Source organism: Miniopterus natalensis, chromosome 2 (genome assembly GCF_054644295.1).
Source record: "Miniopterus natalensis isolate mMinNat1 chromosome 2, mMinNat1.hap1, whole genome shotgun sequence".
NCBI classification, from domain to species: Eukaryota; Metazoa; Chordata; class Mammalia; order Chiroptera; family Miniopteridae; genus Miniopterus; species Miniopterus natalensis.
The window spans coordinates 70,867,872-70,882,945 of record NC_142082.1 but is presented as its reverse complement, the minus strand read 5'-3'; the positions used below and the strand labels follow the sequence as shown (position 1 = coordinate 70,882,945).

The window sequence follows — 15,074 nt, the reverse complement described above, 5'->3', positions numbered from 1 at the left end:
GGTACATAACTGGCATTTCTCCAGAAATGGACTATATCCATTACCATTAACTATTATAACAGAACCTAATAGTTAAGTGATTAGGCAGCTAGAATATCAGGAGGACGGATATGTGTGGAGAAAATCATAAGTACTCTAAAGATTTCAGGTAAGAAAAAGTCCTCCAGATACAACAGGTAGGTTTACCAAGCCCCTGGCTGCATGATCTGTAATTTGAGAGGCCACACCATAATTTGTAAGCCAAGGAAAAGCAATTTTTAGAAATGCTTATGTGAAAAGTCTGAATGAGTGAAAACTATCAGACATTTCATTTCTCTAGGTAGAAAAAAAGTCTTATTTACAAATATGTAAGCAGGGCATAGGATGATTTGTCCAAAGAGGAAATGGTTACAACGTGAGCAGTACCTGAAAGTCTTGACGATAAGTGATCGCTCAGAATTTCTAGTAATTAATTAGTCACATAACAGAATCTGGACACAAAAAATTCTGTGATTTGAAAGCTAAAAGGGAAAGTTATTCTACTTTCCACTCTGCTAAGTGGTTTGTTATAATCCAGAAATCTCTGCTTCATGGCCCAACAATAGATGTTGGATTCTTCCTTAATCTCTTCTCTCCTAGTTAGAAAAGCAGTTAACATGAGAGCAAGCTAGGTGGTTAGAATTTAAGTAAAATGATGGTCATTGCTCTGGACGTATATTGCCTGTGGCTGGCTTTTTGGTACTGACTCTAGTGGAGTACCTGAGTGACCTGGCCCAATTAAAAGAAGGCAGTTTCTGAGACAGGTAGGTTAGGCAGAGAAATGTATGCTGACTGCAGAAACAGTTATCAAGCTATTGAATAACAGGATGAGAAGGACCTTTTTGTTTGCTAGGTTCTCCCCAAAGGCTTCTTTACATATAAATAGGTCATATGGAACCTGATGCTAATAGGTTCTCCAAGTCTGAAGGTTAGAGAACTGAGTACTCCTGAGGATCTGCCAACCACTTTCAGGTGGTTTGACGTACTGGTGGGTAATACAAAGGCTGAAGTGGTAAATGGGAATTAAGACGCAAGCACTATTAGAATTTAAACTAAAGGGTAACTTTAATTTTACTAGAATTTAACAACAAGTAACAAGTGAAGCTAAAGATATGGCTTAACTTTAGATAAATAGATACTACTCCATAAATATTAAAAATTTAAAAAGCAAAAAGATGTTACAAAAAGATTTTAAAAATAAAAATATTGGTGTCAAACCCTGGCTGGTGTGCTCAGTGGTTAGAGCATTGGCCCTTGGACAGAAGGGTCTCCAGTTCGATTTCTGGGCAAGGGCACACACCTGGGTTGCAGGTTCGGTCCCCAGCCTCTCTTGGGGCACGTGTGGGAGGCAATCAATCCATGTGTCTCTCTTCCTCCCTCCCTCCCTCTCTCCCTCTCTAAAAATCAATAGAAAAAATATACTTGAGTATTTAACCAAAAAATATATATATATATATTGCAGTCAGTATGTTCATTTGGATGCTATGGATATAAATTTTTAGAGAATACTTTTCAGTGTTTCTCAGCAATAAAAAGGAATGGATTATTGATATACATAACAACATGGAAAATCTCAAAATAATTATGCTGAGTGAAAGAAGCCAGACCAAAAAGAGTGCATACTGTGTGATTCCATTTGTATAAAATTCTAGAAAATACAGGCTATATAATGTAACTGTAAATAGTTCCCCTGGGGGTGTGAGAAGGGGCAGAAGTGAGGGATTGCAAAGGAGTCTGAGGATACTTTGGGGGTCGTAGAAGTTTTCATTTTCGTGATTGTGATAATGGTTTTATAGGTGTAAATAAATATAAAAAATTATCAAGCTGTACATTTTAAATATGCATTTTATTATATGTCAGTTACACCTCAAGCTATAATAAAACAAAAAAGGTTACAGTACACTCCAATCTTTTGAAAAATATGGTACATTTTTGTCAAATTTATATATTAAGGAACTTGAAAGAATAATATAGAAGTTTTCTACAAAGGCATTAATCATGAACCAGAAGAGGATTTTGTGATTGGCCTCGCATACTGGAATACTAATGTTCCACTTCAGAACCTAGAGGTTGTGCAGTTCTGTACACAGCCCCTATTTCCCCCTTTTTTCTCTGCATTATAGCGAACTGCATGGACACATTCCTTATTCGTCTTTATACCACCCATGGTCTAGTGTAATACCAGGAAAAGAGCAGACACTAAGTAAGTAAATAAATGAATTGCTGTAGTTCCTAACCGTCATTGCAAGAAACTTTTTGAAGACCTTGGATGGCAAGGACAAAACAAAGGTACATGACAGGAAATGAAAATAATGCTTCCTACTCAAAAGCAGAGCAGCTCTTCTAAATTTGGTCTTCTGTGAATTTGTGAAAGAAGGTGGATTCTCTGAATAAAAAGACAAAACCGATACATTCAATAATAAGTAATTAGACCCTTCACAGTCAGAGTTTAGAACTGTTCTTTGTCCATAAACATATTTAGGATTGTTTCTCAGAATCAGAACCTGCTTAAGGCTCTTTGTTTTGAGAGTCAAACACAAAGACTTAGGCATAAAATCCTGGATCTACCTTGTATTTTGTTAAAAATTTGCATGACCTAATTTGCTATCAAAGAGATGCTGGAGTTTTGGGGGAGGTAGGAGAGAAAGCTCAGATCCTAAATATCTTCAAACATAAGAGTAAGAGTAATAGGGTCCAGAGAAATCTACCCAGTGTCATTATGCTTCACCACTGATTTATAATAAAAACTGAGAGATTATAAACTGTTTTCACTCACAATAAAAAATAAATAAAATATTCAATAAAAATGAAAAAACATTAGAGCATAAATAATTACAACTGAGACTAGGCCACTGATCTTTACTGCTTACCTCAGATAACCGGAAGCCTTCTCTTGGTAAAATAAATTATTGGTAATTCACTATATTCTCAAGAAAATCTCACCCCTCATCTTTGCTCTGGTCAGTGGCAGGAGGGGACATATTTAGCAATCTATAGTATTTGTACTCACCCTTTCCCCAAAGTAGTTTTTCTCATCAAAGGAGGTAGTTCTATTTTGGTCCTTACTTCCTGTGAGAAATGCAGGCATGTGGTCTGGTGTATAGCCATCGTGCTATTTCTAACTGCCATGTCCATGGTATTCTTGGTGTTTTTGCAACAAGAGAAGTTAAGTCTCTAACATTTCTTAAGCCATTTTTAAGGGTATATTAGCCATGTGATTACCTGCAAAGAATGTAAAAGCCCTCAGAAACAATCAAGGTGTATATATGGTCTTGGTGATTAGGTCACAATAAGGAATTTCTATTCCCTTCCCCAAAAACTACTCTTGGGAAGTCTTATCTTCTTCTTCTTCTGTGTACCTTAGAATATTTACATTTTCAGATTCCCTAGCAGAGATTTAGAAAAGAGTTCACTTTAAAAGTAATAATGTTTCCTATAAAATGACAAGAGAGTAAATTATATAAAAGTTAAATTTTCTCCACCTTTTTAAGACCTAAGTATTATTATTGCCAATCCAAATTTAAATTTAATCCAACCCCTATGATGCTTAAATTTTCTATATTTTGAAAAGTCTCCTCATCTTGAATCATACTTCTTTGTCTTTCTAAGATTGACATATAGTTGATTCCTTGCAAGATAGGAGATTTTGAGGAGATCTGAATAAAGAAAAGGGACCTATGTACTGAATATGGATTGGATGGGATTTTGTTTCAAGGGACGATGGAGAAAATTTATTGTAGGCACAGTAGCACATCCAAAGCAGTGGTTTGTGCCAGGGATGGAGTTTCATCAGGGGTTATGGTACATCTTATATTAGCCGTAGATGATTCTTTTTTTGTTTGTTTTAATCTTCGGTTCTTAGAATGTCCTGACTTTTTTCAAGGTCTGTTTTTTGGATAATAGCTTTGACTAGATTAACAGCATTATAGACTTTTCATTGCCTTCGCTTTAGCTACCACGACCTAATTTCTAATGTGAAAGGTTATGTTTTTAAATTTTTTTCTCTTTTAGATCCATTTTTCCTGTCCACCCCTCCTTCAGAATCATCGCCTTGGCAGAGCCCCCTGTTATTGGAAGCACAACACAGCAGTGGCTGGGGCCAGAATTCTTAACCATGTTCTTTTTCCATTACATGAAACCACTTGTCAAAAGTGAAGAAATCCAAGTGATTAAGGAAATGGTAAGAGTAAGGCCAGCTCTAGCCTGCTGCCTTCAGTTTTTCTCTTTTTAAGGCACTCTTACTCCTTCTGGAGAAGAATTGGACATTTTTGGCTCTTTCTCCCTACTTACTCCCAAATGTCCTCATATAATGGTTCTTAAATGTTAACATTTTACAGAATAATCTGGAGGCCTTGCTAAAATGCAGATTGCTGAGTCAGTAGGTCTGGGATATGGTACATGAGAACTTGCATTTCTAAAGTTCTTAGGTGATGCTGATGTTGTTGCTGCTGGTCTTGGGACCATATTTTCAGAACCATGGATGTAAGGCTGTCTCTTAGATTCTGTAGAATATACTAAAAAGTCTTGGTCCTCTAAGGACTGTAATATATCCTATCCTATACTTACCTGGTTAGTTGTCTCGTGGCTTGAAGTATATGTTATCCATTACTTCAGTGTCTGCCTTAAGCAGGCATTGTGCTTAGTATTTTCTAGAGCTGTACTATTCAATGTAGCAGCACTGGCCATAAACTTCTAAAATTTAGTTTCTCAGGCTCTGGCTGGTGTGGCTTAGTAGTCGAGCACTATCTCATGCACCAAGAGGTCACCTGTTCGATTCCCAGCCAGGGCACGTGCGTGGGTTGTGAGCTTGACTCCCAGTAGGAGCCTTCAGGAGGCAGCCAATCGATGTTTCTCTCTTTCCCTCCCCTTCCTCTCTCTCTAAAAATCAATAAAAATGTATTTTTTAAAAAATTTAGTTTCTCACTCATATTTCAAGTGGTCAATAGCTACATGGGGACTTTCGGCTGACATATTATAAAGCATAGGTAAAGAACCTTTCTATCGTCATAGAAAGTTCTGTTTGATGGTGTTCTAGATCACAAATAATTAACTTATTACATAAAAAGTTAACACTCATCTTCTTTAAAATATGAGAATGAACTTTTTAGGTCTCGTGAACATGGTTGTGGATAAAGGCATAGGTTTTAAATACAACTTGCCGTTAAATGCCAAATTCACTACTTACTAGCTTCCGTATCTTGGGTAAATTATTCAACCATAATTTCTTTATCTGAAGATGGGATAGTACTGCTTCTTATATCACTGGGTTAATTTAAAGGATAAATAAGATAAAGTATGTACTGACTAGAACTTAGAATTTTAAAAAGTTTCAGTCACTTAAATGACCAAAGAAACCCTGAGCAGCTTACTTCTGAAATAGCCACATTCTACATGTTCTTGTAATACCTCTTTGTGTTTTTTTTAAAAATTAAGGCCCGGCCGGGCGTGGCTCAGTGGTTGAGCGTCGACCTAGGATCCAAGCGATCGGGGTTCGATTCCCGATCAGGGCACATGCCCGGGTTTTGGGCTGCAGCCGATCAGTGACTCTCTCGTCATTGATGTTTCTATCTCTCTCTCTCCCTCTCCTTTCCTCTCTCTGAAATCAATAAAGATATATTTAAAAAGAAAGAAAAAAAATTAAAACTTTTAATTTCTTATTGTTTAAGTAAAATTTTTTTATAATTAATTATATTTAATTAGATTAAATTGTTATAGCTAAGGCAATCAGTGTATGTTATTTGGGCAACTATTCTTCAGAGTTCATTGATAAACTGATTATAGGCTTTGATATGCAGTTTAAAAGTTCTGAAAAAATGGACAACTTGAACATCCATCCTTTATCCAAGGATGTCTTATGTGACTTAGTAGACATAGACATAAGATAACTACTAAATGACTAAGTTTGGTTTCAGTAAGAAAATGCCTAAATTAGGGTTTAAAAATCATGCTGAAGCTAACAAAAAAGGAAATGATAGTATATGAAAGTTTTTTATAGGCATACTATTGTATATGTGTTTTTGAGTTGAGGCTCCTCTCAGTTTTATGCTAGTGATAGAACTGTAAATGAAGAAGAGTGGCTTGGTCTTAATTACCTGACTCTTAAAGAGAGAGCAGTGGGTGTGTGGGTATAGGTGTTTCCTGAGAAGATGAATAAGTAAATTTATCCATGAATTAAATGTGTAAGCTGTCATTGGGTCTTTCTAAAAATGTAATTCTAATATTATTTACTAAGTAGCCATAATTTCTGATTTATTGATCAGATATCCCAGTTCATTCTGTCTTTCCTCAATTCTCTCATAAAATAGGTCCCAAATATGCCTCAGGAAGCTTTGGACAAATTGTTATCATTTACACACAAACTCAGAGAGACACAGGATCCAACGGTAAGTCTGGATTTTCTGTTGCTGACAGGCTGCTGCTTTTGTTCTTGGAGTTTACTGCTTTAAAATCTGTTTTTTAAACTGGTGTTTTTATTCCTGTGTTATGCTTTGTTCTTTGCATATGTTTTACTCTTTCAATGATTTTAACATTTCTTCTAGCTCCTCATGTCTGATATCATGGAAAACAATTTGAGCTCTAGAGGCATCCTTGGCACTCCTGGGGTTTGGCACTGCTTCCTCTGTCTCCTATGCTGAGTGGTCTCATCTGTTCTTATGGCTTCAAATACCACCTCTATAATAATGCCTACATCTTTAGCATCAGCTTCTGACTACTCTTTTCTGATTTATTTATCTCTAATTGTATTTCCATGCTGGGATGGTATGTTGGAAAGACCTAGGGCTGTTACTGTAACTATGAGTCTCAGTGTTCTCATCTGTAAAATGAGAACAGTGCCGTGTTCCGCATAAGGATGTTGCGATGATGGGATATAGAACTAAATGATCTTTCCCCTTTATATTGACCTATTCCTTATTTAATTTCCTGACTTTGCTACTAACCTGTCTACCAAATTACCTAAATTAGAAACCTTGACATCATTGATGATTCCTTGCTTTCCGGATATTTCTACTTAACCTGAAAGCAGATCTCATCCATTTAGCATCTTGATGTCTAATCTGTGTTCTTAACTATTGTCAGTAATTATCCTAGTATTGGATTTCATAATCTTTCTCCTAGAATATTGTTATTTCCTCTTATCTGCCCTTTTCACCAATACTCTATTCCTCTTGTGGCTCTCTGTTACCTTCCTGTGGCTGTTATAACAGATTACTATAAATTGGTGGCTTATGACAAAAGAAGTTTATTTTCTCACAGTTCTGGACACCAAAGTTTGAATGCCAGCAGGGTCACATTCCCTTCGGAGCTCAAAGGAGGACTCCGGTCCTTGCCTCTTTCAGCTTCTGGTGGCTGCCGGCATTCCTTGACTTGTGGTCACATCACCTTCCATGTCAGTTCCTTTTCTGCCCCCCCTTTCATAAGGATACATAGGATTGCATTTAGTGGCAATCCAGGTAATCCAGAAAAATGTCCACGTCTCAAATACCTTTAATGTTATTTGCAGAGTCAGCTGTGCCATATAAGGTAAAATTCACAGGTTCCAAGGATTAGGATGTGAATATCTTTGGGGGGATCATTTTCTAGCTTTCACGACCAACTTCATCTCCAGCTACCTCCCTCTACTCACTTTTCACCTGCCCCGTTCTCCTTGTTGCTCCTTGAACACACTAGTGCCTGCCTCAGGGCCCTTCCACTTGGTGTTTCTTCTTCCTCCATTGCTCCTCTAAGGTAGCTACAGGTTTGCTCCCTTGCCCCTTTTGGATTTGCTCAGATGTCTCCTTTTCAGTGAGGCCTTCCTGAAACACTCTTATTTAGAATCACACATCTTTCCCATTTTATTCCTTTCTCTCTGTTTTAAGGTTCTTCATAGGGCTTACATGGGGTTCTTCAACATAATACATGGTTTACTCCGTTGTTTTGTTTAATTCTCACCTGAGGACTTTCTGAGAGAGAGAGAGAGAGAGAGGGAAACATCAGTGAAAGAGAAACATCAATTGGTTGCCTTCTGCATGTCCACTGACCAGAGACTGGATCCCCCAGCCCAGGCATGTACCCTGACTGGGAATCGAACTGGCAGCACCTTGGTGCACAGGATGATGCTCAGCCAACTGAGCCACTCAGGCTGGGCTGCTTTACTCATTTTTTATTGTTCGTTTTCCTTCACTCAGATTTTAGTTCTGGGATGGCAAAGTTTTATTTGCTGTAGTCCCTTCTGTATCCCCAGCATCTAGAACTTTGCCTACTACATAGTAGATGTTCAACAAATATCTGTTAAATGGATGGGTGAATCTTTCATATTGTCCCAGGAATGATCTTTCCCAAATACATTTCCTAAGTTCTTCCATTCTTAAAACTATTAGGCAATGGATTCTCTTTTTCTATAGACTGAAGGACAACTTGCTAAGCATGCTTGCGGAGTTCCATCTCACCCTGGCTGCTTTTGCAGCCTCATTTCTTAAAGTACCCTCAGCTGTATCACACTTTGCTACTTGCTGTTTTCCAAGCCCAGCACTTAACCCACATGCCTCTGCTTTAGATGATGCCTGGAATGTTCTTTCTTTCTGTCCACTTGCACTCAAGTTCCCTGTTTTGTTGGGTGTCTCTCAGCCCCCGTAGGCAGAAATAACCTCTATATCCAGTCTGCTTTCATGACATTTGGCACATGCTTCTCATATTGACCTATTGCAACTGCATCACAGTGTATTTTTATCTCTTAAATTAGAATTTGAACTCCTTGAGGCCAGGTTTTCATTCTTTTATTCCCATTTCCCAGTCTGGTGCCTGGCACATAGTAGATACTTAAATGTTTGATGAAGGAATGAATAAATTGATTAATTAATAGATTGTAGAGTTTCATCTCCTTGAGATCATGTTACATTTTTGTAAAAGAAATAATTCTTTAAGAGGAGTAAGAGAAAAATTATTTTTAATAATTTTGATCAGAATCTTTATATCTTTAAGCTGAAGTACTATTATTAATCATGCTAATATGAAAAATCCTTACGGTATACTCGTAAACTGCATAACCATGGTAACTAAGGGAATGTGCTAACATCCTTACTTGCTTTTTTGGAAATTTGATATTATAAATGTTAAATAAATAAGGGATTTTTCAATTAAAGTACACTCAATTTTTAACGGCGGATGTGAGAGCAGAGATAACCAAACCCTTTATTCAACACCAAAATGACTGAATGTAAAGCTTTGTTCTGGTTTTTTTTATACTGGATGTTATTGCAAAGCATTTTGATGTTAAGTGAGAGAGCTGGTATTTTTCAAGTCCATGAGAAATCCTTACTGATTACTGGAGTGAAATGTGAGGCCTGAACTGTGTCATGCATGGAATGAGATTAGAATGTGGTACCCTAGAAAGTTACCATCTGGTTTAATAGGACTCTTGTCATGGGAATCTCTTGTTGGATTCATTTGTCAAACATTTTCCATGATTTAAAGTAGGAATTTTTCATGGTCCCAGGTGTTAAGGATGGGAATTGCTGAGTCATATTTAACTTCTGATACTTTCAGTCATACTGGCTGAAATAATCTTATCCTCAATTCTTTCTTCTTTCTTATAACCATTAGTTGCCAAGTCCTTTGAAATATTTGTTGATCCCTTCCCTCCATTCTTTTTGCCAGTAACCTTACTGTAGAGCTTTATTTTTTGTAGGCAGATTCCTGTCTCAGTTCTGCTGCCAGATTAGTCTTTCTAAAATCATGTTACTATGTTGCACATAAGAAAGTCCTGCTGCCTTTAGTAACCAGACCAAACTCCTCAAAGTGTCAGTCACAGGTTATTTGGGAGCAAGGCTTCCAGCAGGACCCTCCAATAAAGCTGGTTTCCTCATGTTCTGCACGTATTTCTTTTCCTTTTCCATTCATGCCTTTGTTCATAGCATTTCTTCTTCCCACTTGAACATTTTAAGCCTCTATGCAGTTGTCAAGTGCTTCACTTATTTTGGCATTAAATTATATGCTATTTTGAATTGTAACATTTTCTTTCTTATATTTAAATATTGTCTCTATGTCTAGAATGCAAATTTGTTGGAAATAAGGATGAACCAATGTTTGCTTATAAATGAGTTATTTGAAACGTAAAATGTGTTTTTAATAGAAAAAAAAGATTTGTCGTGAATGGTGGTCATGCTCCCAACCTAGTCCCCAAAGGGTCACTTAACCCATGTCGTAGCTGAAATATAAACTAATAGCAGACCAATGTTTCATAGAGCTATGGATAATGCATGAGGGAGGAGAAATTAAGTCATTCGTTCTTCCTTGGGACATACAGAAATGACCTTAAATGAAATGTCAAAACAAGCAAATATGTAGTATGTCTTCTGCATCCTCCTATTGTCCATTTTGAACCCTTTGTTAATATCATAGAGTCCCCTTCTTTGTTCCCTCAGGTGTTCAGTGCCACTATATGGCCCTCATCACTCTCTGTGACATTTCACCCTTGCCTCTTCTGCCCTCCCAAAGAGCTGGTTGCTTCAAAAGTTCTTTCCTCTGGTTTTCAATGAAAAACCTTTGTCTCCTAATGTTAGTGATCTAAATTAGGAATTAGGCCAGTAATAATCAGATTCATTAAATTCATTCCAATGTACAGGTCACATGCTCTTCCTGTTAGGCTTTTTTTTCATTTTGAAGAGGCTGACTTTTAATAATAATTACTGGTGTTTGTTATGTTCCCATATGTATTTGACCTATGCTAAGTGCTTTAGAATAATTTTCTAACTTAACCCTCACAATGACCTTAAAGATGAAGGCATTGTTATTGCCATTTTAAAGATGAGGAAACTGAGGCTTGAAGCGATTAAGAAATTTCTCAAGGTCACATAACTAATAAATGGGAGCCTGATTTGTTGGATTTCAAAGCTTATAAACTTTACCATTAATTGTGCTTCCTGCCAAGATAATTTTAAATTCAAGTTAACAAATACTTATTGGTATTTACATGTCCTAAGCTCTGCATTAGCATTTCTACTATTGGGATTTGCAGGAGTATAACAAGTAAAATTATTCTGAGAGTATAGGGGAAGGATTCTCAACCCAAGTGACAAACTGGTTGACATCTCTGTGGTTAGCAGCCTACATTGCCTATTAATTTTTTTTCTGTATTTCAAAAGCCATAGATTTACTTAAAGCTCTAAGCATTTTCAGGACATCTTAACAGTTCAGCTTTGTGTAAACAGAAAAATAATTTAAAAATAGTTAATTGTACATAAGGGCTATTAAGTCAAGTGCAACCTGTATTATGTTATAACGTTTCTCCGTTTAACCTCTACCTCCTCCAAAAACATGTATACACAGCATTTAGTACAATGAGAATACTTTAATTAAATTTAATTGATAAACACTTTTTATAGATTAAAAAAACTATCTTCAAGAATGTTTTAATGTTAATTGGTTTCTGTTTCTTTTTATTTATAATTCATTAACAGTACATATTTATTTTAAGTTTGGCCTTGTCCTTCAGGAATAATGAAGTCTGCTATGATACCCATCTAAAGGGACTTGCAGCAAGTTGAAACAAGACTCTTAACAGGCTGTCTTTGCCTTTTAATAGGCACAGTCACTGGCAGCATCACTTTCTACCAGACAGCTGCTGCGGATTTCTCGTCGTCTGTCACAGTATCCTAATGAAAATCTTCACAGTGCTGTCACTAAAGCCTGCCTTTCCAGGTAACCATATTCTGCTGTCTCACTGAATTCAAGTTTCTGCATCTTTGCTAAAAGAGTAGTGTAAGTTTAACTGATAGTCTAGGAAAAATAGTGCTCTGAATATGTACCTATCTCGGCCTTGTGTTCACTTTTCAGAACATATGTTATTTAGGCATAACAATTTTAAGAGGTATTTTATAGATAAGAAAACTTCTTAAGTACTTGGCTCAAGTCACATAGTGGTAAATAAAAGTGCATTTGAGCCTGGCTGGGCGTGGCTCAGCGGTTGAGTGTTGACCTAGGATCTAAGGGATCGGGGTTCGATTCCCGGTCAGGGCACATGCCCGGGTTGTGGGCTCGATCCCCATTTGGGGGCGTGCAGGAGGCAGCTGATCAATGACTCTCTCATCATTGATGTTTCTATCTCTCTCTCTCCCTCGTCTTTCCTCTCTCTGAAATCAATAAAGATACATTAAAAAAAAAAAAATGTTTTAAAAAAAAGTGCATTTGAGATTTGAACGCTGGGGGTTCATGTGTTTTCTGAGTTAGTGTTCTTAATCACTGCACTTAGCACCTCCCAAATTTGCATTGGAAGTTTCTGTGCTTTATAACAGTACCCTGTTGCCCAAATTTAACAAAGCGAACATCTTTTCAGTCTACACTAACATTTTTCATATCTGTTTGGAAGTGATTATAAAACATTGGCTTATAGAATTTTCTTACAGAATCACACTTGGCATGAAACTATTTTAAAACAATAATAAGAAAGACTAAGAACAATATTCAGTAGACCCAGAGGTTCCTTTTAAACTTTCTTCATATGACTCGGTAATATTTTTATGCTGGTTATGACTATTGTTCATTCATTCCTTGAAATATAAAAGGAATTAAAAGAATCTATTTTTAATTTAGGAGAATCCATAATTACGCTTTATAAATCTTCAGTTTAGTGGACAATTTTACTTATAGTTAAGTAAGCTCCTGGGAGGTTTAGATGGTGGCACTCTGACAAGGAGCAGAGTGCCCTTGCTTCCAGCCACAGACTGGATCTACAGCTACATTACCGCATAGCCAGCTTGGAAAAACAAGAGAAATATACCTGAGTGGACATATTTTAAGTAGGGAGCACTGAAGAAACATCATAGAGTGTGGTAAGAGGGGATGGGGGCATAGAAAGGGGGAATGCCCCCTGAAGCCAGTGCTGGGTTGCAAGGCCCAAGGATTAGAGGCTGCAAAGCTTCCTCCCCTTGGGAGTGTGGACTGGCATCCAAAAGCTGGGATCTCAAACCCAGAGTGGAGGAGAAGGGAAGGAGAGCCTGTGCATGGCAGGCAGAGGGAGCCAGGGGTGGTACAGTGTGCCTGCAAGAAGGGGATTATGCCTTCCCAGTGAAACATCATGCCTAATGGTGGCAGCCTGGGCAGGAGAGTTTCACCCAGATTGCTGACCACAGGAAAGGCTGTCCTGCAGGGTGTGGCTTCCGAACAGAAAGGGACCAGAGGGCTACACTCAGCAGCGACCTAAAGGGACCCTCTGCTTTCCTGTAAGGCATTGTGTAGAACCTCAGAAAGTATTTCAACTGTGTGGCACAGGGAAGGGGAAGAGAACCCTCCCACTGCCAGAGAGAGGGACTGGAGCTGCCACCAGGGTGGATTGGAGATTTTTGACCTGCTCTGAAAAGAGCCGGGATAGCACACAAGAAGCTGCCCCTGCTTTACTGAGACCAGCTGTGCACAAACCTGCATGGGACTGACTTTGTGACCCCTCCTGCTTGGTTTTGAGGGGTGGGGACTCTGGGACCTTACGGGGTGGTTTCTCTGCCTGTTTGTTCCTTTTTGCGTTTTTGATTGCTGGCTTGCATTGGGGAGACAGACCAGCAAAAGCTGGGATTTGTGTTTGCATTGTGGAGAGTTTGAACTGAGCACCCTGTGAGATCAGCCAACCAAAACTGGGAAAGGAGGGGAGCAGCTCTCTCCTATCTCTCCCGCAGGCTAGGAGCACCACCCCCAACAGGAAAGGGGCTGGTTTTCTCACTGTAGCCCCAGATATCCTCTTCAGGGAACAGTTCTGAGGCAAAAGGGAGAACAGCTCACAGGACCACAATACAAGAGTACTCTTAGGAACTATTGATTGGGAACTGCAGGAAAAATTTAAAACCCCTTCTGGGGTCTGGGCAGGCAGCGTGCTCACCAGAGTCTCTTTTGATCAATCCCACCAAGCCAAGGCCAGCTGAAACTGCCCAGAAAGGGCAACAGACTGAATTCAGTCTGAACCTGCAAGAGACCATTGTATAGGGAAATGGAATTGGAGGATATTGTAGAGACCTAGGAGTTGGCTTTGAAGCAGAGACTAACTTCCCTACAGTGAGTGCCTGAAAGCGAAACCTCTAAGTAAGGGGAGCAATAGCACAAGCTACACTACCTGGCCTGCATCCTAAAGACTCTCTTCAGAAGACTCTGGAGTAAGACCAGGCAACCACACGGTGGAGGCAAAATAGCTAACAAGTAGAGGTGGTCCACAGAGAGCCTCAGACTAGCCAATTACCTAAGAACACCAGAGCCAAACCTAGACAGCCCTGACATTGGCTTACACAATGGTATCTCCCAGGAGAACTGAAATTAGCATATGAAACAGTGGGCGTCAGACAACATAAGCTGCCTTGATGAAACTCATCTGGTTGACATTTTGTTTTTGAAAAAAGAGGGAAAAGAAAACACTTTTAATTTTTAAAATTGTTTTTAATTTTTTAAGGATTTGTTTTTTCTTGTTTTGCTTGTTTTTTGTTTGTTTATGTGTTTTGTTCTATTTTCAAGATTTTCTTGATATTCTCTGCTTTCTTGCTGGGATATTATCATTATAACCAATAAGCATATTGCTTTTCTCTCTTATTTCCTTCATATTTCTTATTGGCCTCTTTCCCTGCCCTTGCTTTACCTCTCTCTCTATTCTTGTTCTATTGGCTTAACTTTCTTTTTTTCTTTTCTTTCTTTTTCTCCACTTTTATTCTCTGTCCTGCTGTCTTTTTGTTTGTGTTTGTCTTTTTATTTTATTTTTTATTTTTAAACCATTTTCCTATTGCTACTCTCTACCCTTATTTTTTTGCTTGCCTTTATTTCCTTTCAGGATAATTTATCTGCCCCTTTTATCTCCCAGTAACGTCTCTATTTTTTACTTTATTTAAAATTCTTTTTTTTTTTTTTACTATTAGCAATAATATCCATTTCTCTCTCTCTCTCTTTTTTTGTGCTTTAGCATTTGTGTTCTCGTTTCACTCTCTCAATTCTACTTTCTCTTGGGTTGTTTTCCCTGTGATTGTCAGGATATTTTGTAAGTTACCGTTTCGTTCCTGACAGTTTTGTTTTGCCCTGTCAGCACGTGTACAACAGCTCACACAGCGTGCTTG

At 38.1% G+C, this 15,074-nt stretch overlaps 1 protein-coding gene across 1 annotated transcript in view; it reads left to right on the top strand.

Moving 5' to 3' along the window:
- VWA8 (von Willebrand factor A domain containing 8) overlaps positions 1–15,074 on the top strand; it is a 333,552-nt gene that overhangs the window by 109,633 nt on the left and 208,845 nt on the right. The window contains exons 15-17 of the mRNA XM_087814315.1: positions 4,030–4,198; positions 6,324–6,401; positions 11,579–11,694. Coding sequence (XP_087670441.1) covers positions 4,030–4,198; positions 6,324–6,401; positions 11,579–11,694 — 363 coding nt within the window. The remainder of the gene's footprint in view (positions 1–4,029; positions 4,199–6,323; positions 6,402–11,578; positions 11,695–15,074) is intronic.